The sequence below is a fragment of the Kryptolebias marmoratus genome, linkage group LG7, assembly GCF_001649575.2.
Source record: "Kryptolebias marmoratus isolate JLee-2015 linkage group LG7, ASM164957v2, whole genome shotgun sequence".
Lineage (NCBI taxonomy): Eukaryota > Metazoa > Chordata > Actinopteri > Cyprinodontiformes > Rivulidae > Kryptolebias > Kryptolebias marmoratus.
In genome coordinates this window covers 5,759,399-5,786,340 of record NC_051436.1, presented here as the reverse complement: position 1 = coordinate 5,786,340, position 26,942 = coordinate 5,759,399, and the positions used below count along the sequence as shown (strand labels likewise).

At 44.6% G+C, this 26,942-nt stretch overlaps 2 protein-coding genes, 1 long non-coding RNA gene and 1 other non-coding gene across 4 annotated transcripts in view; 3 read left to right on the top strand and 1 right to left on the bottom strand.

The window, feature by feature from the left end:
- The first annotated feature begins 3,953 nt into the window (after positions 1-3,953).
- On the top strand, positions 3,954-9,026 carry snx15 (sorting nexin 15). The gene is made up of 7 exons (XM_017414322.3): positions 3,954-4,184; positions 4,580-4,736; positions 5,605-5,720; positions 5,800-6,085; positions 6,169-6,342; positions 6,714-6,911; positions 8,622-9,026. The coding sequence occupies exons 1-7, from the start codon at positions 4,086-4,088 to the stop codon at positions 8,753-8,755; spliced, it is 1,164 nt and encodes a 387-aa protein (XP_017269811.1). The 5' UTR covers positions 3,954-4,085; the 3' UTR covers positions 8,756-9,026.
- Positions 6,671-7,205, bottom strand: LOC119617231. The gene is made up of 2 exons (XR_005233452.1): positions 7,036-7,205; positions 6,671-6,958 (listed from the first exon to the last, which is right to left on the bottom strand). It is a non-coding gene; the product is annotated as an uncharacterized LOC119617231 (long non-coding RNA).
- trnal-aag lies at positions 7,245-7,326 on the top strand. Its single transcript has one exon. It is a non-coding gene; the product is annotated as a tRNA-Leu (tRNA).
- Positions 9,027-20,939: 11,913 nt separating the features above from the next.
- prox3 (prospero homeobox 3) overlaps positions 20,940-26,942 on the top strand; it is a 10,800-nt gene continuing 4,797 nt past the window's right edge. The window contains exons 1-3 of the mRNA XM_037976331.1: positions 20,940-21,193; positions 24,336-26,104; positions 26,222-26,329. Coding sequence (XP_037832259.1) covers position 21,193; positions 24,336-26,104; positions 26,222-26,329 — 1,878 coding nt within the window. The 5' untranslated portion in view covers positions 20,940-21,192. The remainder of the gene's footprint in view (positions 21,194-24,335; positions 26,105-26,221; positions 26,330-26,942) is intronic.

Below are 26,942 nucleotides of genomic sequence, written 5' to 3'. Positions count from 1 at the left end.
ACGATCTCGGTCCATCTAATTGTCGGAGGTTTTGTCCGAGCCGCTCCAGCTCCTTCGGGTCGCCGCTCGCGTCCAACAATCTTAAATCGAACCAGAGAATCGGAAGCTCTGGGCTTTTGCCGGGCCGTTCCAGGACCGTTTCAGATCCCTGAGTCCATCTGTCCGGCTTTCCTTCAACTCCAACCAGTTTCCCAACCGCAGCTGGTGAAAAGCAGCCCCACAGCATGATGCTGCCACCACCATGCTTCCCTGTAGGGATGGTGTTCTCAGCATGATAACAGGTGGTAGGTTTGTATCAGACGTGGTGTTGTCCTTGATGGCCTAAAAGTTCCAGTTTGGTCTCCTCTGATCACATGTTTGTGGACCAAATTCCCAAAGAGTCCAGTCTTTTTCCGGCCACTCTTCCATGAAGCCCAGCTCTGTACAGATCCTCCATCCATCAGGGTGTTTCTCGGATTAATTCCCTCCGTGTTTAATTTGCGAGTTGTGGTGGACGACCCCCTCCTGGCAGGTTTGCTGTGGTCCCACGATCTTTACATTTCCGAAAAATGGGTTTAAAGGCGCGTCGTGGGTTTTCCAGGGATCGGGATATTTAACCCCGATCCGTGCTTCTCCACAACGTTGTCTCTGACCTGTGTGAAGAGTTCCTTGGTCTTCGTGATGCCCCTCACTGCTCAGAGGTGTCGAACTGGAGTCGATTCTGTTCCAACAGGTGGGGAATGTTTGACAGGTTTGGATCATTAAACTGCTCACAGGTGGCTCCGTTTGAACAAATTCCAAGACTACGTCGAGGCTTAAAACAAGTTCTTTTAACTTAACTTCATTAATTTAGATTATTGTTGGAGGATGATTGCTTTTAATCAAACTAAAACTCCAATCCAAGGCAACAAAACAAAAAGAGAAGTTCCCAACTCACTCCTCTCTGCAGCATTTCTTATTATCACTGAGGAGGTTCAGGTTTGTTTGTCTCTGCACAAGATTACTCAAAAAGTAATGAATGGATTTTGATGAAATTTTCAGGAAACTTTGAGGTTGTCCTAAAGAACAAATGATTAAATTTTGATGGCGATCGGGATCACGATCCAGCTCCTACAGCTTTGTAATGACACTAAGGCCTAGACAAAGGTTTGCACTTTCCGAGTGCTTCCTCATGCTTTAAACCCCCTTTAGGGACTCAGAGGACCTCACCACCTCCTGCCAGCAGCAAAGAATGCCTCCACATTATGTAAGATTCCCCCCGACTGTGAGCAGAATACAGTGATGAAGCGCTCTTTGCTTTTTTTGCGGAAACCCCCTGAGCCTCCAACCCTGAGGCCGAAGGAGTCAAACCTCGGGTGTTCTGAAATGCAGCACCATCTCTTTAACAAGCAGCCATTACAGAATCCCTCCCAAAAACTGTGTGTAATAATAGAAGAAGTGTCTCAGTCTACTTCCTGTTTAAAAGGGAAGCCATAGAATGACATATTTTTAGAGCCGGAATCTGAAAACTAGGGATGAGGGGCTGAAAGTCTCACAATCACGAAGGGTTCTAAGCATCAAATAACTAATTACAACAAAGTGAATTAGAAAAATGAATATTTGAACACACTGTGGTAAAGTAGGAACTACATGAATCAACGGGAAAAATGGAAAAAAAGATCTTTGATTGATTTCTATTTTTTAATCAGACAAATTTCAGCAGCCAGCCTACAGGGGGCGCTTAAGCTGTTTTGGCTTCAACTTGCAGGTTCCGTTCCTGTGTTTAGTTATTAATTTATAAGACCCGTGTTGGTAAAATGAGTCCCAATGAGGAATTTTTCCACACTGAGTCAAATTCTCCGTCTCAAAAGCTTCAAATTGAGCTGCAGTTTGTTGGAGTTTGGAGATTTATCACCTGGCGACGAGCTGGTTTTGTTCACGAGAGCGACGGTTTGAAAACTCGATTTTTATTGGTCTGGAGAGACGTCATCGGGAGTTTCAGACGTATATTTAAAAAAAAGGAGAATCCTCAAGCTTCAAAATGATGGCATTATATGAAGGGATTTCCCAACCGGTTGAGCAAAACGGTCAATTTCTAAGAAAATTAAAACGATTGGATTTAAAAGGAATATTTCTGAAGACATACCTGTTGGAAAACGTAGCTGTAGATTGAGAAGATATTTTAGTTTCCGGGATCACTAGATGGCGTCTTTATCGACTCATTTTTATGCTAATCTCAAATATAGCAAAAAAAAAATCAATATTTTCACGTTTTTTTGTTCGGCAGCCTGAGCTCATTCTGACTCAACATGAGTCACAAATGTTGGTGATTCCTCCTTGTTAACGTTCAGAAATGTGTCCTTAATCAACAGTTTAGATCGTTCTGATCAAATAAACGAGCTAACGGCTAGTCTGAGCAAGACCTAGACCAGTGGTGTCCAATCGTGGTCCTGGAGGACCTCCATCCTGCATTATCTCTGATGCAGACTGGTTCACTTCCTGCAGGAATATCATAAAATTCCTGCCGAAATGATCGCCATAAGCAAAATGGAGGCTTGTAAGGCAGATCTCTCATGAACCGTGGTGACATTTTTGAAACTGGAGTCGTTTTCGGACAGTTTCTTCTGGATTTGAGTCCCTTTCCTCCGATTTCTGTCCCTGAGTTCGTTAGAGTTTCATCAGACAAACCAGACCAATAGATGACTACAGCTTAAATATTTACCTCATTTGCTTCGGCTGCAGATTTTCCCTTCAATTTAACGGGCAATTACCAGACATGAGAGCAGCAGCGGGGTGGATGAACGCCGACCTTTGAGCTGCAGCTCGTTGGAGATAAACTTGGCTTTGGGCAAAACACAGATGCGAGGTTCTTGGAAGTACTTTAACTTGTGGCGTTTCTTTGTCTTTTTTAGGCGAATACCAGCTGGAGATGGGCCGTCTGGCTGGGACATATGGACAAACTGGGAAGCAGATAAGACAACGGGCGGTGGTGGAACGGGAACGTTACACAGAATGCACAGCTGGAGGTTCCTCCACATTGATGTTATGTCTGCTCTGCATCTCTTTGTTCTATTGTCTCAAACAGGGTACGTCCAAGAAGTCTTGTTTTAGCTCCATCTTTGAATCCGGACTTGTTTATTTTGAGAAATACAAACATAGAGTTATTGTAGTCATACGTGGAAAAGAAACGAAACAACACACCTCGCAGAAATATGCAAAAAAGAGAAAAATAAATAAATCAACTTCGAGTTCTTTTGGTCTTCAGTTTTTGTTTAATCCAAAGGTGTCAGACTCTGCTCTCCTGCACGTTTTATCCGCGTTCCTGCTTTAAAACACCTGATTTAAACGGACGACTTTATGGACGTGCTCCTGGAGGACCTGGTGATTTGACGAGGAGGTGATTAAACTATTTGAATCAGGTGTGTTGAAGCAGGAAACAACTCAAACTTCCAGGACAGCAGCCCTCCAGGCCTGGAGTTTGACACCCCTGGTTCAATCTGTTCTGATACAATACCTAACTCTGCAGCACCCTCTAGAGTATTTTTACTCTTATTACTTTTTAGGATCAAAGAGGTACAACTTGAGAAAGAGCTGTTTTCTGTATTTGTGCTCCAGTGAGGTCTGATAGAAGGCACTAATGTAAATATATTTAACCTTTTCATTTGCACAAACATGTCATAAAGTTTTTTTTATAGTTTTATGCAGATTCATCTCATTTTTAGCATGAAAAATGTCTACATGAGTGTGTGTGAAAATCTAAAATCGGATGAGCGTCAAACTTTAACAACTTGTTCCTCGTACCATGTTTGACGTATCCTGAAAATATCACGAAAATCCGTTCGTAACTTTAAGAGTAATCTTCTGCACAGTTAGACGTAAATTCACCTGTAAGATTCCATCGTTGTCAACACGTCTGCTGTCTGACGTTCCTCGACGTCATCACGCAACCCGCCTACGTCACCAACCAGGAAGCGTCCTCTGGAGCGGAGTATCAACAGAGCGGAGCGACACCGCCGCGTCTTTTTTTTTTTTTACCTGACAGCTCTGCTTGTGGCGCCTTGTTTTTGTTTTTGTTTGTTCTTAAATTAATATTATTTATTTATTCACCGTCATCACGGACGGCGGACATGTCGCGGAAAACCAATGAAGAATATCACCGGTTCTTCACGGTTACCGAGCCGCGAACACACGAGAAGGGACACACCGAATACAAAGTGACAGCCCGGGTTAGTTTCAGCTCCTGATCGCTCCCTGTGCAGCTGAGTTCACTGTAATTACAGTTAATATAGGTAATAAAGCTACAATTTACATAGTTGTCAATACTTTAGCGTTAGAATAAGGCACTGAAGGGGAAAAAGTCTTCAAAGCTTGCACAGATATTTAAATAAATACACAATAGGTCTTTTATTCGAGGCAGGGGTGCTCTGTGAGACACAAAGAGGACTTGTGATTTTGTCCAGCATGTGCTCCAGATCCCTCATGACCACTTCAGTGCCCTGCGGTGTTAGGAGGTGCGCATTAAAAACACCAAAATGGGTTCATTTTGTTTCCAGTTTCCGAGCAGTACTCCCCCCTCACGGTGACACCCAAATCATCAGGGGGACGCTTGTTCTTCTTGCAGTTCGTGTCCAAGCGGCATCCGGAGGACGTGAAGGAGGTGGTGGTGTGGAAGAGGTTCTCGGAGCTGAAGAAGCTCCACGGGGAGCTGGCCTACACACACAGGAACCTGTTCAGGAGGCTGGAGGAGTTCCCACCTTTCCCCCGAGCGCAGGTTTTCGGTACGTCTCGCGGGACGGCTTGAGGATCTGCTCGTTCCTTGTTGAACCATCGTTTGGTCGAAATGCTCGACACGGAGCCTCCGTTTCTCAGCGTTTTGTTCTCTTACTTCACACCAGGGGCGTCACTAGGTTTTAGGACAAGGGGGGCTTAGCCCCCAGGAGATGCACAGGATGTGAGCGAACTTAGTGGGCGAGAACAAAATTTCTCAAACAGTTAACAAAACCTGAGTTGCTTTTCCACATTTTTGGACACATTTAACAGATACCTTACTGTGTAAACGTTTTAAGCAACCAATTATATTTTTGTTCAGAACATCAACAAACAAGAAATATGTTTACACTTTTAACAAGAAAAATGAACATTTTTTTATTTTTATTTTGTGAATTGAATATTACTATACTGTATTAAATGCCAGCTAATGTACACTATAATGTTTGGTGGTATATATTATATAAAATCTCTCAGTTATTCCACAGCACTGATTTAGATTAACTGACACAAGAATGCTTCTGTAGAAAATATGAACAAGTGGAATGGATTTGATAACGACGCACCAAAGAGGATCTCTACCTTTCGCTGTAAAGAAAAAGGAAACTGACAGATTTATGATCATATATTTGAGTTAATAATGAAATAATATATGGTTATTTATTTAAACTCATATTCTGGCCACATTATATTGAATTTTTGTGAAAAAAAAAAATTTTTGACACCAAAATTATTTAGGGGGGCTTGAAAACATTTTAGGGGGGCTGAAGCCCCCCTAAAAACAGGCCTAGTGACGCCACTGCTTGAGACGATTCGTTTGCGTCTCGGCGCCGCTACCTGTTTGAGTCGTGTCGTGGCTTATTTTTGTGTTTGTTTCAGGAAGGTTCGAAGAAGCCGTGATCGAGGAGAGGAGGAAGGCGACGGAGAGCATGCTGCTGTTTACCACCACCATACCTGCGCTCTACAACAGCCCGCAGCTCAAGGACTTCTTCAGGGTGACGAGTTAAAACAAACTCCTTATCTTCCACCTCGCAGCCTCCCTTCCGTTAAAACGGTCTCATGCTTGTCCTTCAGGGCGGTGAAGTCACGAGGCCGCTGGACCCCTCCCCCCTGGCCTCGGCCGGGCCCCTGCCTCCCCCGCTCATCCCCCTGCCCGAGCGCAGGGCCTCGGACTGCGAGCCCGCCGAAGAGGAGGAGGGCAGGGAGGCCCCCACCTTGCCCCAGGACCTGGGCACCAACATCAGCCTAGAGGTCGGGGAGCCGGAGGTGGCAGCCGAGGCCTACAGCGAGATGGGAGGATCCCCGAGGGGGGACGAGGACGAGCGAGAGGACGGGAGCGACGCGGATCCGGACGACCGAGGTGGAGGCGTCGGGATTTCTTGCAGGCTCTTTAAAATTCTCCTCGCTTCTCCGTCTCACACTCCGGTCTGTTTCCGCCTTCAGCTTCGTCTCCTGAAGAATCCCCGGCGAGACGCCACGAGTCGAGGGAGACCCAGGAGGAGTTCGACTCGCTGTTCGACTCCATGGCCGAGGAGCAAGTCCCGTCGCCCAAGGAGGAGGGGCCCCCGCCGCTGTCGGAGAACGACTTGGCGGTCTTCGATCCCTGCTTTAAACAAGGTGATGGGAATCGAAATGATTATAATAAACTGCTTTTACTCTTTCCAGATTCATCACAGCGTTGGAACTAATATTTGTTAGGGGTATTAATCAGGATCAGGATATTTGTTTTTTATTATATTAAAAAACAATCAGTCAGACATGCTTTGACTTGTTTGTTTTGTTTGACCAATAAGGTTTGAGTAAATAGTTGTATTCGACAAAAGATGCTCAAAAATTCTCACATCTGAGCTGGAATCAGATAACGTCAACAAATCCTGGACAAGTTTAGTTATTTTTAGATGATCAGATTAAGAAGAGTCTAAAAAAAAAGACACATGAGTCAAAGTATTTCAGCTGTTTCATTCCGTCTCTTCCTCGTTCTGTTTCAGACGTGGCGAACTCCTCCTCGGACCACTCCGAGCTGTTCTCGCTGCCGCCGGCCAGTCTGATCGGAGGCGATGTGGAGTACCTGAACCGGGCGGCCAGGGAGCTGAAAGCCGCCGTGGAGAAGGAGACGGCGGGGGAGTTCGGTCCTGCCATTTGTGGCTTCAGGACGGCGGTGGACCTGCTGATCACCGGCGTGCAGGGTAACGATCCCAGACCCCCGACCCCGTTTCTCTACGTTTACACCTGCCTGAGGGGAAAAGCGTTATTTAATTTCCACGATGACGTAGCGAAGTTTTCGAATATCCAGGAAATGTCTTTAATTACCTGTTGTGTCAGATATGATGATAATAATTAAAACTCTTCACAGCGACGTCTGTCAGGCTTCAATCAGAACAAACAGACGGCAGAGGGTGCCTCTCAGTGCTGCTCACTCCTCCATCGCTCCAAAACCTTTCCCAGAAAGACAAAGCCCCTCCTCCCCTCCCCCGTCTCCTCCCCAAACCCACCTGACAGCTGCCAGGTGGCTGTCAGGCGGTAGCGTGGCCGAGCGGTCTAAGGCGCTGGATTAAGGCTCCAGTCTCTTCGGGGGCGTGGGTTCGAATCCCACCGCTGCCACATGCTTACTTTTTTTTTTTGTTTGTTTGTTTTTTTTGTTTTGTTTTGTTTCAGTGTACGTCTGGCAAACCCGTGGCTCTTTTGCAGCTTTTTTTTGTTTGTTTTTTTAAATTGGTGTTTAAGAAAAAAAATCATTCTGCGACAATACTGAAATTTCCCACACTCCTTGAAGGCGGCACTTCGGTTCAGCTAGCGCTGCTGACCGGATCGTCGCGGCTGAGTCGGGGAGACGTACCGCAAAGCGTAAATGTGACGAGGAGAACAGACCATTTCTAATAAAGACAGGTGTCAGGTGTCCCACTAAGGCCTAAGGCAGGGGTGTCCAATCCTGGTCCTCGAGGGCCACCGTCCTGCAGGTTTTACTGAATCAGGTGCTCCAACACACCTGATTCAGAGGTTAAATCACCTCTTCATGTTCTGCAGAAGCCTGTTAATCACCCATTGATTCAGATCAGGTGTGTTGGAGCAGAGGAACAAGTAAAACCTGCAGGATGGTGGCCCTCGAGGACCAGGATTGGACACCCCTGGCCTAAGGGACTAAGAAAAAGAACTGTTGGAGCAATTAGTGTGTTCTGAAGTTAATCTTAAAGTCGCTGTTTGGCTCTTTAAGGTGATGATGGGCTAAATTTGTCTCCTAATGCTGAACTGGTTCGCCCCCCCTGGTCCAGAGGGTGCTGTCAGAACGTAATCAGAGGATGTATATGACACCAGAATGGCTCGAACTCAGTTACTTTACAGATACGGAGCTTAGTTTTGGCTGAGAGTCATCCCCACCTTGTCCTCCGAGAGCGAACGGATCTGTTTCGAAAACTAGAATTGTTAGCAAAACAGCTCATTAACCACCGGAAAAGATCTTCGTGAAACCCTCAGGAAGTAATCCCCCGGGGTGTACGTCTATGACCGGTTGACGTTCGGCGCGAACGCGATTCAAGATGGCTGCCACAGCCCACTGACTTTAGAGAACACAACAACAGTCAGTTTTACAGATTGGCTAAAATTCAGTGTGGCAGCAGCTGGGAGTTTTTTCTTAGGTCCCTTACTTTTCATCTTAGGCTTCAACCGTTGCCGTCAGTTTGTCTGTTAGCGAAATATTTAACGAACCAGTGAGTGGATTTTTACAAAGCTCTCAGTAAGTTGTCATCGGCTGCACACCTTTTCGACCGACACTAAAACGGCTGTCATATTTACCAATATTTTTCTAATTTTTGGTGCTAAGAGTCCTCCCTCAGCACGTCCTCTGAGTCCTCACATTTACGCCTACGTGGCGTCTTAATTTTTCGTTTTCGTCCGTGCAGGAGACCCGGACCCGGTCCGTAAGGAGTCTGTGATGAGGAGGACGGCCCAGTACCTGAAGCACGCCGAGGCGCTGGTGGCCAGGCACTCGTCGCCCGGCCACACGGACGCAGCCGCTCACACCCAGGACCCGTAGGTGAAAAAGGACACCGGAGACAACGAGGCTCAGGTTCAAATGCACAAAAAGTATTCCTACAGTAATTTGTACGGCAGCGGCGGCGCTGACACGGCCGCACGCCGCTCCTTTGGTTATCTTTGTTCAACACTGAAGGCACACGAAGTTCATTCACACGTGAAGATTTTCTTCTCTTTGTCCTCCTTTTATAATAAAACCACCTGTATGTATATCTGTGATTTTGCATTTTGCACAATGTTTTGTAAATAAATGTGATTTTAATTTAAGTCAATGAAGCGTCTCGTTGTTGTGTTCGAGGGAGAATTTCAGGCTGAAACTTTTTTTTCTGCATCCAGAATAAGCGCAGGTTTTTAGGTTTGTGCTGGCGGATGTTTGCTCGTGCATCGCAGTGAAGGAACCGCGGATATTTTTGCTGATTTTGAGCAAAGGCCTCCGTTTGAAGGAGCTTCGGAAAGCAAAGACGTAACGAGGAAATGCTGCAAACTCTGGATTTAACCGTCTGCAGGATCTGATCCAAAATCCTACATGAGAGTTTCAGCAATATTTAAAAAAAAATAAATGTTGGAACAGGAACAGAAACTGTGGAAGGAATAAAAAAAGGGCAGAGTCTTTTCAAAAATAAAGACGTGCAAATTTAAACCTGTTCATGTGAGCTTTAATACCAGGTTATCTTCAACAGATTAAACAATCCTGAGGTAAAGAAACTCCCACAAACACAGCAGAGCGAGCCTTCTTTTTATCTAGACCACACGTATCAAACTCAAGGCCTGCGGGCCAGATCCGGCCCTCCAGTCTGGTTCAGATTGAATCTCTGATTCTTATTTTGCTTAAAAAACTGAGCCTAATTAGTGAAGTTTTCTCTGACAGTGACTTAGAAGCCAACAATATATAGTTTTAATTTCTGTATGATCAGGTTTTTGTTGATGGCTTTTTAAAAAAAATCTGTTTTAATGTTAAAAAATTCATTTAAAAGCTGAGTGAGGCGTAAGAAATGACAGCTAATGATGAGCTTTTTGAAGTTTGATCTATTTGTCTGAGTTCATTAAAGTCTGTTTGCTCTAAATTCTGTATAATCTGTAACTGGGAAAAGGTCAATGATATTTCTATATGAATGATTTGACATAATACATGTAAAACCAATTAATTTATGTAATTTTTAATAAATATTGATCGTGATCGGCCCTTGGCTAGGACCAAATTTATCTAGACGTACAAATTTTGAAGCGGTTTCAAATGATCACTTTATAGGTTTCACTTTTATGTTGGAGTTGGAGTTTTAAATGAGTAAAAAAAATGGAGCCTTTTCTTGTAAATGTATTTACAGGACGTCTAAGACCTTCAGGTCCTCTTTCAGGAACACGTTACTTTTGAAGACATCTTCACCCGCTTCTCCTTTCCGGGTCGTAGACAAAACCACAAAACCAGGCGTTTTATTTTCCAAGAAGCGTCCGTGCTGCAGGCCGTCCTCTCAGAACTGACTTTATATGAACTGAAGTCAGGTTAAGAAACTCCCCTGTGATCCGTTGGGTCAAAATTTAAAACCCGTTTGTTTCTGTTTCTAAAGCTTAAAGCATTTTGATCACAAGAAAACAAAAATGGTAAATAAGAAAAGCTTCTGACACCTGAAAACAAGCCCTTTATTTAAAAAAAACTATTTTTGGGTTATACAAGAGGCTTTTCATATTGTTTTTGTAGACTAATCTCTTTGGTCAGGGATAATGAAAAGCTGTGTCCAATATGAAGTTAATAAATATAAAAATAAAATTATTAAGCAGCTAAACGCCGACTCCGAGCAGCAGTTAGAAAAAGTTTGGCCAAACTTCAGCGGCTGGTCTCGGTTTCGAAAACAAACCTCGCCCTATTTCACCACTTTTCTTGTAACATTTTTCACATTTAGAGCCTAAAATAATTAGTAGATCGAGGCAGACTTTAGTGTAAATAATCTCATCCAGTCCCAACAGGTAGTTTTGCTTAAATCTTAACGTTTTTATTTCATTTATCCCCTGGAAGTAATCTCTCCTCTGTGTGTCGTTTTCACTGCTCTTTCAGATTTTAAACCCTCGCACCTGTAGGAGGCGCTGTTGGCTCTTGGATAATAATAACACATCCTGAACTGCAGAAACTCATCCTGTGTTGTTGTTTTAACTAGATAAATGTTTCTATTTTCTTCTGAAATGAGCAGTTCGTCAAACGGAGATAATTTGCTTTTAAAGAGACAAACTTTCTGCCTCGGTAATAAAAAATAAAACAGCCACTGCTTGTTTTATCATTAATGTTTCATAGCTGCAGAGTTAATAAAGATCATTCAGTTTTAACTTTATTATCATGCAGATTTTAACTGTCCATTCACTGTCCAACAGACAGTTTTCCAGTGACGATTATCTGTTTTTTTCCTTGCAGAAACTCCATCAGATTAAGGCGCCATGTTTGCAAGACGTATTAAAGTAAGCAGTTTAGCACATGACTGTGTTATACACAGCGCTGGAAACCACATATTTTGTCTCCAAGGAGCCAAACTTTCCCATAAATGGTCTCAGATCAATAATTCTCCAGATTTTCTGAACTTTCTGGCAGCTTTTTTTACTCATTTCCTGTCCGGTTCCTTGTGCCTGACCAGCATATTTTACTGTCTGTACCTAAAAAAATGAAGTAAAAGTCCAAGTGGAGGACTGCAAAATTATATATCTACAGCAGACAAACAGCATCTAAAAGTCATGTCTTTAGGAAGCAGGAGAAAATCCAGAAAAGGTCCAAAAGCAGGCCCTCATTCTTTAATTGTCATGTTTTTAGCTAATTAGGAATGATCTTGTTGGTGCTGAAATGCTGTTTTATGTGTCAAACTCTGTTAAAATGTGTTATCTTTGTTATTTTCTGTAGATTCAAGTAAAGAAACTAATAAATTGTGTCTGTGTGACAGTTTGCTTGAATCAAAGCTACTATAGCAGCTGCTTTCTCCAGTTTCTAGTGAAAGATCCCCTTTTTAAAATGGGTCCTTTTCTAAGTTTTCTGTTTTGTGTCAACTTAATGCTCGAGTTTGTGAGTCTTTTTATGTTCGAATGATTCATAGATATGAGTTAGGTGTCTTAAATAAAAAAAATATTTATATAAAACAGAAATCTGAGGGTAAACAGCAAAGAGAAACGCTTCTTTTTGTCCACGTTTTAAGCAAACATCTCACAAAGCTGTCATGGCCGAGCAGGACCGGACTGAAAATGAATGGAAAAGCTGACAAAGTCCAAAAAAAAACTTTGAAAGACCTAAACGATACCTTGAAAACGACTGACACTGAAGTGTGGCTCCTTAATAAGATGTAAAATAGAAAGATGACTCAAGATCTTTCACACAGACGTGCATATAACTGCTAATAAACGGACTCTTTCTGACTTTTCAACTACTAGTAAAAGAAGCTGAATCATTTTCGCTGTAGTTTGAACGTGGATGGGTTGTGGTTATTTGAGGAACAAAGAACGGGATGTGGATAAGAGAATAAAAACTGCTGCCAAATAGCAGAATCCCTTCTCTGGAGAGGAGAGGAGAGAGAGAGAGGGGGATGAGGAGAGGACTGGAAACAGATGGAGGGGTGACAAAAAAAATGGAGGCCGGCAAGAGGAAAAAGGCTACCCTTTCTCCAACCAGATGAGAGAACGAGGGGGGGTCGCAGGGACCAGGAGATAACAGGGGAAAAAGAAGGGATGAGATTAGAGGATAAGCGGAGATGATCCTCCCATTGTTAACGGAGACCCTCCTTCATCCTGTCTCTCTCTCGCGCTTTGTTTCGACCACTGAAGTGGATGGAGGGATCGCAGAGAACGACAACATTGCTCCATCCTGTTATATATCTCTCCACCTCGTCCAATCCGTCCCTTCGTCTCCACCTGTGAAATGCAGAGGATGTGAGATGGCGAGGAGGAGACAGGGGAGGGCGGCGCAGCCTCGTAACATTAACATGCTGAGAGTGTCAGCACTCTCCACTCTTTCTCTCCCTCCATCATCATCATCATCCCTCTTTCCATCCCTCCCTCTGCCTCTTTCTCCTCACTGGTCACTGCAATTATACCATCCAAACACTCCAGCCTGAGAGCATAATAGCTCCCTCCTATGTGTGTGTGTGTGTGTGTTATCACGAGAGATCAAAAGGAAGGGATGTGTGTATTTGTGCATAATTTAGTGCCACACGTGGGGCGTTAAGTGTGCATGTACGACAGGAGGGGCAGCTGTGTGTGTATGGGTGAGTCCCACCGACTAGAAAAACTGCTTCTCCAACCCCTGACCGTACGCTCTCTTCAACGCGCTCCAGTGGACCCACTTCACATGTGTGTGCCGCAGAAGCGCATCCGCTAATGGATGCATGCGGGCCCGGAGACACAAACCGCCATGACCCACATGGGCTAAACCCGACAGAACACCTGCTATCCTGCTGTTTTTCTGGTTTTCTTCTTCTCCTCCCCTCTCAACCTTCTCACGCCTTCGTTCCTGTCACACGCACACACACCACCCCTCTGTGAGCTCGTTATCCCTCACTGTCCGTTCGTTTCTCCCTGTCACCTTGCCCACAGCTATTTGAGCACACTTCTGCCTCTCATGCTCCCCCCCCACCACCATCTCTCACGCACATAAACACACTCGTTGTCTGTTTTCTGTCGCCCTCATGCCTCCATTCCAACCTGTCTCGCTCTCGCACAATCAATCTCTGTCTCTGTCTTGACATATGTTGTCAGTCTCGCGGGGTCTCTTTGGCTGGGCCTGAATAGTAAACGAAGGGTACGTCATCCAAAAACCATCCCAGCGTACTTTGAAAACCGGAGGGGGGGGCACTCCACCGTTTGAATTAATGTCGCTCAGTGGTCGCGATGAGTGCCGAGCGGCCCGTGAAAAACTGTAAATGGAGTACCTTTCGTCAGGGACGGCAGACACCAGAACATCTGCAAAATACAGGAATTTACAAAAGAATTATTATATTATTTTAAGACACAGATTGGGGAGAAGTGAATGATGACAAAACGTGAAGACAACAATAAACCCAAACCCAAAGAAACCAGAATCAAACACTAAATACAAAAAGAAACTCAAAGTAGAACCGAATCTTGACAATTTTATTATGTCTTTGATCTTGGGATCCACTGCTCTACAAACATACAGTATTCCCCTTTTACACCGGTTCTAAAGGTCCCGGCTCCCCTCTACTCGGCTCGCATTGTGCGCGTTTCCACCAGCATTTTTTCAAGGCCGGTCCTGCTTCTTTGATCCCTGCTTCGGAGTCGGGCCAGCCGGGTCGGCCCTGCTTCGTGGGCGGCGCAAGCTTAGCTCCCGTTCCCTCATTGGTCGTGGGTGTGACCAGATGCAAGCATAAAGAGCGAACGGTAGGAATAGAAACAACAGCGTTAGCTTACTGTGCAACGTTTAGCTGTCTGTCCCCCAGCTGAAGGCGCTGTAAAGCCTGAAATCTCCGGCGGATAACAGCCGTCCTGCTCCGCGCAACAATGGCGGCATCCAGAGCATTTCTTCCACTGCGCCTCTCTTCCTGAAGTCTCAGGAGAATCCCCAGAAGTTTAAAAAACAGCAACAACACAGGGCCAACGCTGTCCATAGCGCTTCTGTTGTTTACACAACTGGCGCCAAGTTTCGGTAGCCGGTGTAAAAGGGGCATAATTCACCCCAAGGTCAGACTGTGCAAAGTTCAGAGAAACAACTATGAGGTTTGTAAAGTTGCATCTGAATGAACAGCTGTGGTTCAGTGGTTAGAGCAGTCCTCCTCCAACGAGGCAACTGGAGGTTCAGTTCCCCCAACGTTGTCCATAGCGCTTTCGTTGTTTACACAAATGGTGCCAAGTTTTCATAGCGCACCCTGCTGCGGCCCCGCCCCCCGCAACACGAGGAGGTGTTCCTCTGCTACCGACCAAACTGGCCAATGCATTCTTTATCGAGCCGAGCGGAGTAGAGCCGGACTTCTGAATTAGAGCCGGTGTAAAAGGGGCATTAGTAGCTCTTTTTCTGTTTTTTAAGCTCCATCAGATTCATGAAAGCTGTTTGAATCCCTGCCTGAAGATTTCCCTGACATAAATCTTTGGTTTTATTGAAAGATTATTCAATGCTGCTTTTAAACTAAGCAGAAGAATTTGGGAGTCTAAAGTAATGATTCCCAAAGTTGGGGTCGGGACCCCAATGTGGGTCACCCAACACCAAGCAGGGGTCCTTAGATAATCTCCAGATATCAAGTTACAATTAAAAACCCAGTTTTTATGATATATTTACACCATAACTGTTACAGAGAATTGAAAAACAAGTCATTTAATGATTTTAAAAAAGAGCAAAACAGATGCTAAGACTGTTTGTGTTGTCATTAAGCCCTTATTTAATCGGATCATCAGCACTTTTGGATGTTTAAACAGCCAACAGATGGGGTCACACACCTTTGTCACTGTTATTTTATGGATCTGAAGCTGAAAAGTTTGGGAACCGCTGCTCTAAAGGATGTGTCGGTTCGGTTAAACTTTTTTTTGTTTGTTTGTTTTAACACTGATATGAAACCTGAATGTCTCGGAGGAATGTGTGTCGCCCGCTGTATTGCACATCAAAGCGTTTAAACGAAGACAAACACTACAGCCCTTTCACTGCAGCGGCCATTACACATTCACCTGAATACCTGTTGAAATGGAAGCGATGATGATTCCAACTTTTCTTTGTATATTCTGTTCTCCCTTCCACTTTAACTTCCTGCCGTTTCGTCCTCCCTTCCCCCCCTTTTTTTATTCATCTCGCTCCCTTTTTACCCCCATGTTCTGTATCAGTAAATCAATGAACATACACTTTATGCCATTTATTGATCCTTTCATATCTGTCTGGCCTCACCCCCCCTCCTGTTTTCTGTCTCTCTCTCCCTCCTTTTCCTCACCCAGTAATCCGCCCCCCCCCCTCTCTCTCTTTCACTTTTCGCTCTCTGTCAGCCCCTTTTCTCTTTATATCTCTCGCTGTGGGAAATCCTATTTATATGGCTGGCACCTTCATGCCTCTGCTGAAGTGTGTGTGTGTGTGTGTGTGTGTGAGTGTTTGATGTTAGTCTAAGTGGTTAACATAATATAAGCCCTCAAAGAGATTACATTCAGCCACTCGTACGCATACACTGATACACAATTTTAGGCTTTTCTCCGTACAATTTGAGCTTTTTAGTATTCTCCAGCCTGTGCAGCACTTATTATCCGTCGCATTTTCCTACTGTCCACATGAATACACACCTTTGTTCCTCGATCTGCTTCCTCGAATGATAAAACCCGGTATTATCTTTTGTTATTTATTATTGCAGATGGAGCCATCATTTCATGACCCCCGCTGCCTCTTTTCCTCCTCCCCTCTGCATGCATATGTTTTTATTTATTCAGAAATCTCTCTCTCCCTCTCCTCCTCTCTGCGTATTTACTCAGACACATCTCCCTCTTTTTTTTTATTTATTTTTTTACTCTCCATCTCTCCCCACTTTCCGTGCCCATGTGTCCAGCTTTTGTTACCAGCCTTGTTTCCATAACAACTGCGACCTTTCGCTCAGCGCATAATCATTTTTAATCAGAAGCAGAGAGAGGCAAAAAAAAACAAAAAAACAGGAAAAAACGAGATGAGATGGAGAGAAACAGGGGGTGGGTATTGAAAGGGTAACGTTACTCAGGTGGTAAAAAAAAAAAAGGTAAACGATCCTCAGAGAGAGGACTAAGAGGAAAGGAAGCTGGTGAGACTCTTTGAGGAGTTTTTTTCTAAGTCTACTCTCCGTGATAACAAGCTGCTGAAGTTCAAGCATCTGTTTCCCTGAAATCAGCACAACAAAGACGAGGCAGCTGAAGAACCACCTAATGTTTCCTCTGATTATTATCGTGTACCTCAAAACGTGTTTACTGAATTATTATGTTCAACACCAGGGTAGCGCGGTCCCTGCAAGCCATTTGTGTTTTCTTTAATTAAATAATGAAGGAATGGATTTCGCCTGCCACCTTGCATGCTGTTTTAAACAGACGTCTTGTGCGATCCGTTCGAGCTCAGAATATATATTGGGGATGACTCTCAGCTACTACCACGACACTTTTCAGCTCATTTCCTGTAAAACTGACAGAGCTATAAACATATCCGTGTTTGGCGAGCCTAAGTCGGCGTGTTTTCCAAACGGTTATTCGGTTGCAGCTGCTCCTCCGGTGTTTACTTCCTGTAACGGTTCCGTTGGTTCTTGTGATATTTTGCTAACAGACAGCCAGGTTTGGCGCAAAGCTGTTCTCGCACGAGCCGTTGATGCTCGGAGCACGTGTTGGGGACGACTTCCTGCTACTGCCACCCCACATTTTAGCTCACTAACTTTAACACCGACTGACTTAAAGCCATGTTTGTGTTTGCTTAGGTTGATTAGCTGCGGCAGCCATCTTGAATCCAAGAATTACTTTCTGAGAGTTTTATAAAATCATGACATATTTTGCTAACAGTCAAATGAATGAGCAAACAGACACAGAGAAGATTACTTGATTGTCTGTCGTTCATGTTGGCAGTTAATAATTATCGCCATATTTATATAAAATGTTCTTTATCTCCTTCTATTTATTAACATCAAGAGCTCTAAGTCATCATTTAACCAGATTTTATAAAACATATCTTTTAAAACAGACTTGATCAACAGTTTTATCAGACTTCATGAAGGTCAGCTGCTTTTTCAGTCTCGTTTCTGACCACTTTGGGAGTTTGTTTGTTTGTTTACTTGCATATTTGTTTGTTTGTTAATCCACTTACCTCTGACCTGTGAATCATTCAGGCGTGAAGAGGCTCAAAGGACAAACCAGCTTTGCGTCAACACAGACAACTTAGCAAAGAACCAGTTTTAAGCTGTACGTTTATCTAGAAACTAGCCAAACTGCTAGCTAGCTAATGCACCTTGCTAGCAAGTAGCTTTGATGCTAGCAGCCAGCCACAAACATGCAATTTGTTCCCATTTTTTTTGCTGAAACTACGAGAAACACTAAAGATAACACAGTTTAATGGGTATAAAAAAGTATTTTAGCTGATTACCAAAGAGCAATCAGCTGGAAACTTGGCTAATGGCTAAAAGAAGACGCATCTCTCATCTCCTTTTTCTCAAAGACACGACTTTAAGATACGGTTCGCCCGCCGTGGAGAGTTTTTTTTCATTTTAAACCTGACTCTTCTCAGGTTCCCCATTTGTCCACGATCCTAATTTTTTAAGCACTTACTCCACAGGATGTCACGGTTTCAAAGGAACTCGACAGAAAACGAGTAAAAAAAAAAAAAAAAGCAGCTAAAGTTTGAAAGACCATCAGAAAACCAGGAGAACCACTGATCAAGACCACTTTAAAAGATTTGGAGACAAAGTATTAACATTTTGGACAGTACAACGACACATTTATTTACTAAACTTGTTCATCTTGACGGGGCGGCTTGTTTATTTTAATTTAAAACACAATGTTCTCATCCTAATCTTCACATGCTAATGACATCAGGACAGGAGCTCTGTTTGTCATTTAAATATTCATTATAACGGTTTTAGGTTTCTGAAACTGAATTATTTCAGTGATGTAGAAAGGAATGAAATAATGACGAACATAAATATTGTCTTCTTGCTGTATTTGGGTTTTCTTGAAGAACATAATGATTTCCTTTTCACCAACAAATAAAACAAATAGAGTTATTTTAACAGCCTGGATGAACACAGAGGGGTTCTTTGTTCTGGTCCTGCGCTCAGTTTCATCGCTGGATGCAGATTCCTGCGCTGAGATAAACCTGTTAATAAATGACCCGACGACTTTCTGAGGTGAATGTGAGAAAAAGAAAGCCCTACGTTTTTCAATTATAGGGTTTTTTACGAGTCAGAGGGAAATAAAACGTAAGATCTGGTCTTTTCCAGGTGCTTAAAATGTTCAAATCAAACCTCAAATGTACAAAAACACACAACAGATTCCACCATTTCATTACTCGTTGAACACAAATGAAGCCAAAAATGGAAAAGCAGTTAGTGAAAACTCCACCCGATTAACTGATCCCCAGCAGGTGTGACCGCCTCTGTGAGCGCAGGAGCCGGTCACACCACGACAAGACGGGAAGACATCAGCAATGACCGGCTACTGCTCATCGGTCTCAGAGAGGTCAAAGGTCATTGCCAAACGATCCGGAGTTTGTCGTTACACAGAGAGAAATATTACTCACAAGTGAAGAACACTCAAAGCAGCTGCAAGTCTTTCCAGGAGAGGAAGTGAAAGGCTAATGCCCCTTTTCCACCGGCTCTAAAGGTCCCGGCTCCACTCTATTCCGCTTGCTTTGCGCGTGTTTCCACTGGCATTTTTTCGAGGCCGGTCCCTGCTTCTTTGGTCCCTGCTTCGGAGTAGGGCCAGCCGGGCCGGCCCTGCTTTGGTGGGCGGCGCAAGCTTAGTTCCTGTTCCCTCATTGGTCGTGGGTGTGGCCAGATGCAAGCATAAAGAGCGAACGGTAGGAATATAAACAACAGCGTTAGCTTACCCTGCAACGTTTCTGCCGTCTGTCCCCCAGCTGAAGGAGCTGTAGAGCCTGAAATCTCCGGCGGATAACAGCTGTCCGACTCCGCGCAACAATCGCGGCATCCAGAGCATTTCTTCCACTGCGCCTCTCTTCCTGAAGTCTCAGGAGAATCCCCAGAAGTTTAAAAACAGCAACAACACAGGGCCAGCATTGTCCATAGCGCTTCCGTTGTTTACACAACTGGCGCCAAGTTTCGGTAGCCCCCCCCCCGGCCCCGCCCCCCGCAACACGAAGAGGCGTTCCTCTGCTACCGACCAAGCTGGCCGGTGTAAACGCGATGCATTCTTTATAGAGCCGAGCCGAGTAGAGTGGGCTAGAGCGGGGCTTCTGAATTAGAGCCGGTGTAAAAGGGGCATAATTCACCTCAAGATCAGACTGTGCAAAGAAACAACTATGAGGTTTGTAAAGCTGCATCTGAATGAACAGCTGTGGTTCAGTGGTCAGAGCAGTCGCCCTCCAACGAGGCAGCTGGAGGTTCAGTTCCCCCAGTTTGCCACATGTTGAAGTGTCGCTGAACCCGTCACTGCCTCCGACGTGCCCCATTGGTGTATAAATGCGATCTAAGATGTTGATTAGACTCTATGATTTATTCAGATTGTGTTGTAAGTTCCCTGGTTGGCTATAATGGTACGGCCCATTTACCACTCTTATGGACAGATGAGACCGAAGCAGAGGTGTTTGGTGAAAACTACATATCAGAGCAAACGTTTTATGCTTACTGCCAAGCACGGTGGTGGAGGGGTGATGGTTTGAGTCACTGAGTCGATCCATGATCTCCTCTGAAACCTAGTCATGAAACAGGACAATGATCCCAAAACAAAGCAACTAATCTACAGCAGAACGGCTCAGAACGAAAAAGAATCAACCTAACTCTAACCCTGACTGAAAGAACTTAAAGTCGTAATATCTGTCAAAATACACGATTTTCACTGTTTTTCATTTGAATTGTTATGCTTCTAACACAATTCTACATCAATAAATGATTGTTTGGAGGGTTAATTTTGTTCTAACTCATCAGGGTTTTTTGTAAAGAATTTAAAACAGCAAATATTTCTAGTCTTTGTTTAACTGAATTTACAGAAATTCTCTCGTTGGAAATACCTCAGCAGAATCTTAGCCCCAACTCTTGCTTTCATGCTTTCTTAATGTATGACTCATTTTAGAGGGTTTAAAGATTCAGGTTTCTGCAATTTAAAGTGCTCAAAGTTGCAATTGTTTGAACAGGAAAGAGATTGAGACAACAGGAAACAGATGAGATTGAGACGTAGGAATGAGTAAATGTTAGTGTCTCTGTTGTGTTTGATATGTTAACATTTTGATACTAAACTGTACAGAACTTATAAGAGTCCACTGATTACTTCCCAGCAGGGCTTTTAACATTCTGAGACCCTTAAAATGTAGGAGCTTCAGGGGGGGTTTTGCCACCCTGGGCCCCCCTCAGGGGTGTTGCTCCTGGACCCCAATGGGGACCAAAGTGGCCCCCATTCCCCCACTCAGAATCCTGGCTACGGCCATGGGCGTGTGTGTGTGTGTGTGTGTGTGTGTGTGTTAGCGCATACTGGGGGTCATGCCAACATGGGAGGGAACGGACCGTCAAGTGGACAGCTCTGGAGCCCGCCTGCCCGCCCACCGCGCGCCACTCCAACACCGGGAGCCGCGCGCGAGGGTTGATGCCAGCCAAAGACTGACTGAGGGGAGGAGGAACAACCAAAAAAAAAAAAGAAAAAAAAAGAAAAAACCACAACAAAACAAACAAACATACAAGAATAAAAGCACCGCGAGGAGAAAAGTGTAAGAGTCACTGAGCAGGACGCACGAGCCGCTCCGGAGGCGGCTGGAGGCGCAGGACTCGACGCGACGCGACGCGCGGACCCCGCCGGACACCTCGCTGTCCTGTGACTCGGAGTGAGTTCATGTCTGCCTTTACAGCTCCGTGTTTTTAACGCGAGTTCACAGTCCGTCCTTCACTCGGCTCTTCTGGGCGTTTGCGTGGTTTGTGTGTGTGTGTGCTTTTTCCCCTCATGCGCCATTAGCGTCTCCACCGCTGCCAATTAGTCACAGGACGCACCGCGGGCGCGCGCGCACACACACACACACACACACACACACACTGACAGCTCGCGCGTCCAGAAAGCGGATTCCTCCCGGCAGATGTTGCCACGAGGAGGCTTTAATAAAACAGTCAATAAAAATAATAATAAAAAAATTCCTCTATTATATTTATTTAGTAACATCCCCTATTATGTGTTTATTATGTGTTTATTATAATATATTTATGTAATAATACATTATTTTAATTATTATTTAAAAAATGTTTATTAAATCTAAAAGACCTGTATAAAAAATTTTTAATAGCTAGATACTTTTTGGACTGCTCAGTTCCTGATCCATTACTATATTTAAGACTCTGTTTCTTGAATTTTAACATATTAAATCAACAATTAACAAACTGGCACCTCTACCTAACAAACAAGGGAAAAAAATAAAATTACAGAAACAAATGATTCAGATCAAATCAGTAATATAAGAAGTAAAATATCTACAAATATACACCTGCATATATACAAATGATTACAAACTTACTGGACAAAGTTGTTCCCAGTTTAAAACCTGAAGGAGCTCTTAAATCCAGGTTGTATATGTAGGTGGAGCTGCAGGTTTTAGTAGCATTAGCCTCCTGACCCGCAGAGATGTGAACGATAAGAAGGAGAGAGACTGAGAGGAGCCATTTAACCATTTACATTTAAAACGAATCAATTAAAATGACACAAAAATGTGTTTTTAATATATTTTATATATGCAGCAGGTAAAATATTAGATGAATGCACATCCTGGAGTTTAAAACCACTTTTTTTTTGCAGGCTGCTGTTTAATAAATTCTTAAATCAACTAATCTTATAACATAGATGTCTGCTTTAGAGCAATATCTGGAAAAATAGGAGCATTTTTCTTTTTAAATTACAAAAAAAACTGTCAGCACATTGATTTTTCATTGCACATTTAAAAAAAACCCACAAAACACGTGGACATCTATTAGATTCACTGAGGTACAGGTGTGGAGTTTTTATTTTTATTTATTTATTTTTTGTCTTTCACTCTCTTGTTCGTTCTCCATTTGTCCGGTCGCGCTGTTCTCAGACCTAATCTAGTGGTTAATGGCTTTCGTTTTCATTGCTCGGCGCTCATATTTTGTGCAGCTTTCCCCTGGCTTTGAAAAGCTAATCTGTCCCTGATATAAGCGCATTGGTCGGCCTGCCATCTGGGCTGCATTATAGTCAGGAGGAGAGGGCATTTGAATAATTGATATTTAGCTATTTATAGGAGGATTATTCTCATCATGTTGCACCACGGGATCTATCTATCTATCTATCTATCTATCTATCTATCTATCTATCTATCTATCTATCTATCTATCTATCTATCTATCTATCTATCTATCTATCTATCTATCTATCTATCTATCTATCTATCTATCTATCTATCTATCTATCTATCTATCTATCTATCTATCTATCTATCGATGGTTTACCTGCTGTTTGACTCTCTTACATCAGTTTGTTAATCATCTGTCCATCTCTCTGTGTAGATAGCGGCAGCGTATCCATCTGAAGTGGATTAACGGTGTTAGGATGACTGTTCACACACACACACACACACACACACACACACACACACACACACTGCTCTCAGTCCATTTTAATCCACAAGGACAGTTGACCATTGTTAGCCTTCTCTCAAGCCTCTTTCCCGTTTATTTTTTCGTTTTTTTTCTGTGTGAAAGTGTGTGACGGTAAACACTCTGATCAAACAGTGCTTAACAACCTGCCCGGGCTGATAACAAGAGAGGGAGAGGATCAGAGAGGAGTACAGAGGAAGGAAAAAGAGGGGGAGAGGGGCATGAGGAGGGGTATGAGGTTACAAGTAAAACAGACACGGGGGGGGGGACGTGAGCTTGATGTACAGAGCCGTGTTGTTGGAAAGAAAATATAATTCAGATTTATGAGCCCTTCCAGGTAAAATGAGAGTCACTAAAAAAAAGGCCCAGCAGACAGCGACTTTTGACACTTTTGCGTGATTAAGTCGAGCCGCTTTAAACAACGCCATCGAGCAAACCAGGAGCTGCAGAATAAAAAAACAGAGGAGGGGTGATTTCAGGCTAAAAGATCACGAGCCAGATGTTACCCAGTGCCCCGGCAGCACATAGCCAGCCCCCCCCCCCAGGGCTGCCGACCCGAGCTGATGACCTCGTTCCCTTCTGTCAGATTCTGGTTATTCAGCTGTTAGAAATCTGTTGAATTTCAAGGGAAACTTTAAAGACGCGTTTGAGTCGTTATTTTCTCCTCTAGCTCTTTGCACGGATGTTGACGCTCACTTTTTGTGCTGTTGTGTGATGACCGGATTTGCCGTCCAGGTTACAGAATTCATGCACGGGTTGCAGTTTTTTGCCGTCATTTGGTCAGTTAATTCAAATTATAGTGGAAACACATTTCTTGCTGTGTTTCTTTTCTATCGCCACCCAAATACTGAGACGTTTGCTGACCTCTGGGGCGTGTGTTTGTGTTTCTGTCTGTTAGCAAAATATATCATGAGAGCCACTAAACGGGCTTTAATGAGACTAATCATTCGATATGCATCTATAACCTTTGGAGTCAACCCCATTCAAAATGGCTGCCAAAGCTAAACAACACTATCAAACACAAATAGGCTATAACTCGGTCAGTTTTACAGATATTGAACTAAAATTTGGTGTGGTAGTAGCTGAGAGTCGTCCCCAACATGTACTTTAAGCACAACAACATCTTTGATATGCATCTAGTTTTACTGTTTTTAATTTTTGTTCTTATTTATTGAAGGTGAATATATATATATATATATATATATATATGGAAGTTACACAACTTTAACCTTAGTGCAACACTTCAATAAACTTTTTAATAAACAATGTTTTGCTGCTTTAAGTTTTCTTAACGGGAAAATGCAACTGAAAGTGATGAAAAACAAAACGTTAATCAGATTTTTCTTTTTCTCTTTTTTTGCCTCTCTGCAGTGATGGATTCACCCACTGATCTTTTTGATGACTCCTCCCCGCAGATGCACACCTTTGCTCCCATTCTCTCCTCCGCAGACCTCCCCGCTCCTGCCTTCAGGCCCCCCGGCTTCCCCCTCATTCACCACCTCCTCCAGCCAGGTGGAGGCCCCAGGAGGATCGGGGGAATGCTGGCCGCGAACCTGAACGCGCACAAACACGCCGAAGACCGGGGCGCGGACGAGGGCGAAGGGGCGCCAGTCGGACAAGTGCAGCAGGAGATGGAAGGAGCGGAGGAGGTGGGGGTGACGGGGAGAGAGGACAACCTGCTGGCGGCGAAGAAGAGGCACGGTAACGCCGAGCTCATAGCCGAGTGGCGGCACGACGTCCTGAAAGTGAAGAGGATGAAGTTGGAGTGCCGACAGAGAGACAAGGAGGCCGGGGAGGGAGGCAAGAGGCGTGAAGGGAGGAGAAGAGAGAGGGAGGAGCTGAAGGAGCAGCTGGAGGAGGCCAGGGAGAGACTGCAGGCCCTGCAGGAGAAAGTGTGGAGGGCTTTCGGGGAAAAGCACATGGCAGAGAAGGACGAGACGAAAAGGAAGCGTCATATTGGGAACAGCGATGAAGGAGAAGGCGATGAGGGATTGATGGAGGAGGAGGACATCATAGGAGGGATGTATGACGAGGAGGATATTGACGGTGGAGAGATAGAAAAGGAGACCTTCTCCCTTTTTTCTGATTCCCCTTTTAACAACTTCCACAAGCAAAAAGAAGAACAGCATGAAGACAGGAAAGGAAGGATGGAGAGAGGAAGAGAAGGACACCTGGGCGGCGTGATGGAGGGATCAGGCTTGTGGTTGGACTGTGGAGGGCCGCTGAGGGGAGACTGGGATGGGGGGATCGAAGATGAGGGTGAGGAGGGAGGACAGAAGTTTGCTCAGGCGCTGAAGTTAGAGCTGGGCAGTGCTGTAGCGCGAGTCATCGACCGAGTTCTTCGCCTTTACACGGAGATGACGGATGCTGCTCCGTCCTCTCCTCCTGCTGCCGTCTCCTTTCTCCCGTCTGATCCAGGACACGACGGAGGGAAAGAGAGGGGCCGATGGACAGGACTCTTAACCAGAAGAAGGGTGGAGGAAACACTGAAGGAGAAAGTGGACGCTGAGAGAGAGAAGCAGATTCAGAACGGGGGAAGCCTTCCTCCCGGACCGCCACGTCTCCCTGAGCCATCCGACCTGGCAGCACCATTGGCTGCTCACAGATCACCTGACACACGAAAGGCCTACCCGCTCCTCGGGCCTCCTCTCCCCGCTAACCTCAACCCCTCTCACCCAAACCTCCCCCTGCATCACCCGTCTTTACCTCGCCCCGCACCTCTCCCTCACCCTCCCCTCTTACCCGCGGTTTCTCAGCCCAAGGATCACTCCTCTTCCTCCTTCCACCCATCCTCCTCCTCCTCCTCCTCTTCCTCGTCCTTCCCCGCGCCGCCCCCTCCTCCACCTCCCCCTCTCCCGCTCCCGTTGCTCCACTACTCCATGCAGCAGCTCTTCTCGCGCTCGCTGCACCACCCTCAGCTCTCGCACCTCGCCCCGTCTCGCAAGGACTACCTGAGCTCTGACCCGTTCCTGGAGTTCTCGTCCCACCCCTCCTTCCCCCCGCTCCCTTTGCTGGGTCACCTGGACCCGTCTCTGACGCGCCACGGAGGCAGAGACAGGGAGAGAGGGGTGAGGGGAGATGGAGGAATGAGAGGAGGGGGAGGGATTGACGGAGGAGATCTCTACCTGACGGCTGGGGGAATATCCTTTTCTTTTCTTTTTTTTTTTTTTAGCATGCTGGGAGGAATAACAGAGGGAGTGTGTGGGTTTGTGTTGATGTGTGTTGTTTTCTTTTTCCTTGACTGGCATCATGTGTACACTCAGGAGGGCTTGTCTCCCTGCCATCTGAAGAAAGCCAAGCTCATGTTCTTCTACACCCGCTACCCTAGCTCCAACACACTCAAAACATATTTCCCTGATGTCAAGGTTAGTGTGTCCCATCACAATGCTGAAGATATTTGTCCAAATTGCAAAATTTTACTTACAATATGAGAAGAAAAACTGGGTACATACCTTTAAAAACCACTTAAATCTGTCATAAAAGAATTATGATATAGCTGTAGGAGTTAAAAGTTTAGACACGACCCGTGTATCATTTTTCCCCAGTTTGTATGTTAATAAAAAAATTATCAGTTCTGGCTTATGTAAAAGCTCAAAAATGGCAAGAAAAGCTCTAACTAAAGGGAATTTTATGACCCATCAATACTTTATTGAATGATTGTCAGCTTGCAAAAAACAAGAATACAAATTATTATACTTAAGGAAACAAACCAACAAGAGGTTTGTAAACCACAACATTAGCCTTCCCAAGATGGATCTTCTGGCACTAAAGACAACAACAAATATTCTCTTGGTAGCATTAAGGACATTGGGCCATACAGGGGTTGAACCCCTGACCTTGGCGTTATTAGCACCACGCTCTAACCAACTGAGCTAACCAGCCAGCTGCTGGCTAAATTGGGGAACTTTTCATTTCTCCCAGTCACACCTCTCAATGCTACATGGTCCGTAGACATCTACACAGCAAATCCAGGAGGCC